The sequence below is a fragment of the Aplysia californica genome, unplaced genomic scaffold (assembly GCF_000002075.1).
Source record: "Aplysia californica isolate F4 #8 unplaced genomic scaffold, AplCal3.0 scaffold00451, whole genome shotgun sequence".
NCBI lineage: Eukaryota > Metazoa > Mollusca > Gastropoda > Aplysiida > Aplysiidae > Aplysia > Aplysia californica.
In genome coordinates this window covers 307,722-311,014 of record NW_004797721.1, presented here as the reverse complement: position 1 = coordinate 311,014, position 3,293 = coordinate 307,722, and the positions used below count along the sequence as shown (strand labels likewise).

General features: G+C 38.5%; 1 protein-coding gene across 6 annotated transcripts in view; it reads left to right on the top strand.

The window, feature by feature from the left end:
• The window catches only part of LOC101853022 (rap guanine nucleotide exchange factor 2), an 84,585-nt gene that overhangs the window by 72,263 nt on the left and 9,029 nt on the right, over positions 1-3,293 (top strand). For 5 of the 6 annotated variants that reach the window (XM_005105079.3, XM_035971519.1, XM_005105077.3 and 2 more), the window contains one exon: positions 1,511-1,744. The exons of the other annotated variant lie outside the window; for it this stretch is intronic. In XM_005105079.3, the coding sequence (XP_005105136.2) occupies positions 1,511-1,744 (234 nt within the window). The remainder of the gene's footprint in view (positions 1-1,510; positions 1,745-3,293) is intronic. 6 annotated transcript variants of the gene reach the window in all.

Genomic DNA, 3,293 nt, shown 5'->3' with positions numbered 1-3,293 from the left:
GGGGGGGGTTACTATCCTACAGAAAGAACAAATTCAGTGATATTAAGGATTTCAAACTAGGTGATCAAGCTTATATACACAAAAATATCATTTCATATATTTAAAATTAATGATGGCTTAAATTTTACACAAATATTCCCCTACCAGACGTTAATGCTCAGTGTGCCACATATGCCACATCTAATATGGGTCACCTCCCTTAGACCATTCACCTGATACCCAGTGTGCTATATATGGAACATGCCTGTTTCAACAGGCCTAGATCCTAGAATACACACTATATTGACTTCTTTGGACAGATATATAGTTTAAACTTGCAGCCAAGCAATAACTTTATGTGACTTACCTTAGAGATGTGGAAATTCAAGATTAAGCAAAATCAATTTTTATTAAAATGGAAAGCAAGTCAAAGTGGAAAACAGAAGGCACAAAGCAACTCCCGAGAAGTTCATACGGATGTTGCAATGAGTCTTATTTCTATAGAAGAAGTTCTAGTCCAAATGGGAAGACTAAATTATTAGATATCATCGTTTAAAATCTATGTACCATATATTGCACGTCTAGTTCTAGAGGGTTAACTCCCAGCAGTTTTGCCTATTTTGCCTTTTTCATTTATGTTTCAGGGGTCCTCCAAACCCTCAAACCTCATGCAATAATCTGTTTGTCCCAGATAGACATGTTAAATATCAATGGTAAGGAAATTAGATGGTCCTTCAGACTTACCCAATAGATTTCATTTTTTGTCAAGCTGTTTTGAAGTGGGACCTTTTTCTCTTGAAACAAAAACAGAAATCACACTTTTCCAACGGTCACAAAGAAGGGGAAAAAAGTGTTTGAGAATTTAGAGTATACAATTATTTCCTGGAAAAGTACATTCACTTTTGCACATTATGTGTCAAAGATACACCATTCTGTTGGAAAATGAAGAAATGAAAGCCTTTCTAGTACATTCTACAATTCCTAGTTATTGCCCTTGAATATGGAAATTTCATATCATGACTTTTTGCTCTCAGGCCTCCTGCAATAATCTGTCTGTCCCAGATAGACATATCATAAACCAGTAGAAAGGGAATTAGATGGTCTTCCAGACCAAGCTTGACTTTCACCATAGTGAATAGAATTCCTGTGACCATAAAGCCTTTTATGTGTGTTTTTGTGGGTTGAAGCTGAAGTGGCTAACACAATAAATGAAAGTTGCACACTGTTTTCTCATGCAGTGCAGACACTGAATGTCTTGAACTTACCGTGTGGAAATAATTTTATCTTACTTCTGTTAGGAAGGTGCTGGATCTACTTCTCTATATCAGTCTACTTTCCCTTATGGTTTGGAAACATCTCGTAGCATTTCTCTTAACCTGCATCTCACTTTGTATTTACGGGGGTCTCAGTTTGATTTTCTTCACCACAGATTTCACACTTCTCATTTTACTCTCTCTCCGCAACTGCTCTTGCTGCTGCATCTGTCCTCGTATTTTGCACGTAACTTCAACCCCCACCCAAACCCCCACAGGTGCGGAATCACCAGGAGCCGTGCGAAAACTAATGGCCCTCTCCGACAAGGTCCGGCCACACAATCCCAAAATCCCCGTGGGCAAAGTGGTCAGCCCTACGGCTGCGCGACGTGGGCCTGGTGGTGGGCCCACCTCTCCGCGGATTGGGCCTTCATCGCGTCCTTTGCCAGTCAACCTGACCCCAGAGAGTTCATGCCTGGGTCAGGGCCCCCGCAAGCAGCCCATTCGTACGGGTAAGGCAGTGTCAGCATCTCAGCGTCATCGTCACATCACTTCCGCTGTTGATGTAGCCGCCCCATCTTGGTCTTCACTAGTGTTGTGTCAAAGGCGCTTCATTGTGAAAGGCACACTCACCATCCCCGCAGACCATCTAACAAACCCAACCCTCCTCCACCCCCATCCCCACCCCTACCCCCTCCCATCTCAGTATGGCCTCTGGAATCCGACACATAAAGCTCCCCACATTCATAACTGTCCTTATTCTCCTCATCTTTCCACACACATACACATTTGGATAATATTCAGCAAATCCACATTTCTGCTCACAATGTAACGTGTAGATGCTCTCATATAGACTAGTACAGTCACACACCTTCAATGAATTGGAGAAAATTGTCAAAACATTTACAAGTTGATTCTGAAAAGTACAAAAATTTCATAGCCTAAGCAAAGACTTCTTTCCCCTTGAGCAATGGATTAGAAGTAAATAGTTGATATCTTTTATTGATTTGCTTTTTTATTAAAAGAGCAAAAAAAAATTAGACACACTCTTAGAAGGTCAGAGGATTGTTCTTATTAAATACATATCTCACAGAAGACCTGCTCATGGGGGCATTTTTGTAGTGGTCCAAATAGCTTTATTTGTTACAGTAAAAGCTTTTGGGCTTTTTTTGTGTTAATTTTTTCATTTTGAGTACATACTTATCTAGTACTACTTTCAATAGAAATGTGTTAGGTTAATAGCTCAAGTGATCTATTATGATGAGAGCAAACTCTTACATCACATATTTTTCTATAAAGTAGTTGGTCTCCTCTATTGTTGACCTGTTGTCATTGTTGTGCTTACAGACTGCTCCTGTTTTTGTCTCTTTCACTTTTGTACATTTTTTTTTTTTTTTGCCTTGAAAATGTCTTTAACTTTTTAACGTTTTGTTTTGTGTTTGTTTTTTGTTGTTTTTATTTATTTTTTATTTTTTTGCTTTGAATTAACATTTATTGACACTTAATGGAGTCTGACATGACTTGAAAGCATGTTGATTGATGGCACTGGCTGCGTCAGCTTGATGAATGACACAGCACAACATCACTGTTGACATGAAATGATTCAGCATCTTGTTTTGCTGTTGTGCACTGTTTTGTGTTCTCATTTTGAAATTTCATCCAGTTCAATCATTTTCACTTTCTTCTGCTGAATCTGCTTTATTTTTATATCCCAGTCTCTAGCAATTGTATCTGTCTTTTATATATAGCAGCTTGGAAGAGGGGTCAAAATCCTCATATATCCGACTCTTACTTCAAAGTAAACCCAATTTTAGAAACTAGCTTCTGATGAATTCAGAACAAGCTGGTAGATTAGAACTAGAAGGTCAAGATTTATATTTATCCATGTTTGTCTTTTATTTTTATTTGCATTGAGTTTGATATTTTTAGCCTTATGGAGTAGAATGGTGAAGTTTCTGAATCTGATCGTTTTAGTCTTTGTAACAAGGAGGGGGAAGCCTTAAGTTTAAGTCTGGCTTTAATAATTTGAACTCGTCATAAAAGTTTAAGAAGCGGATGGTG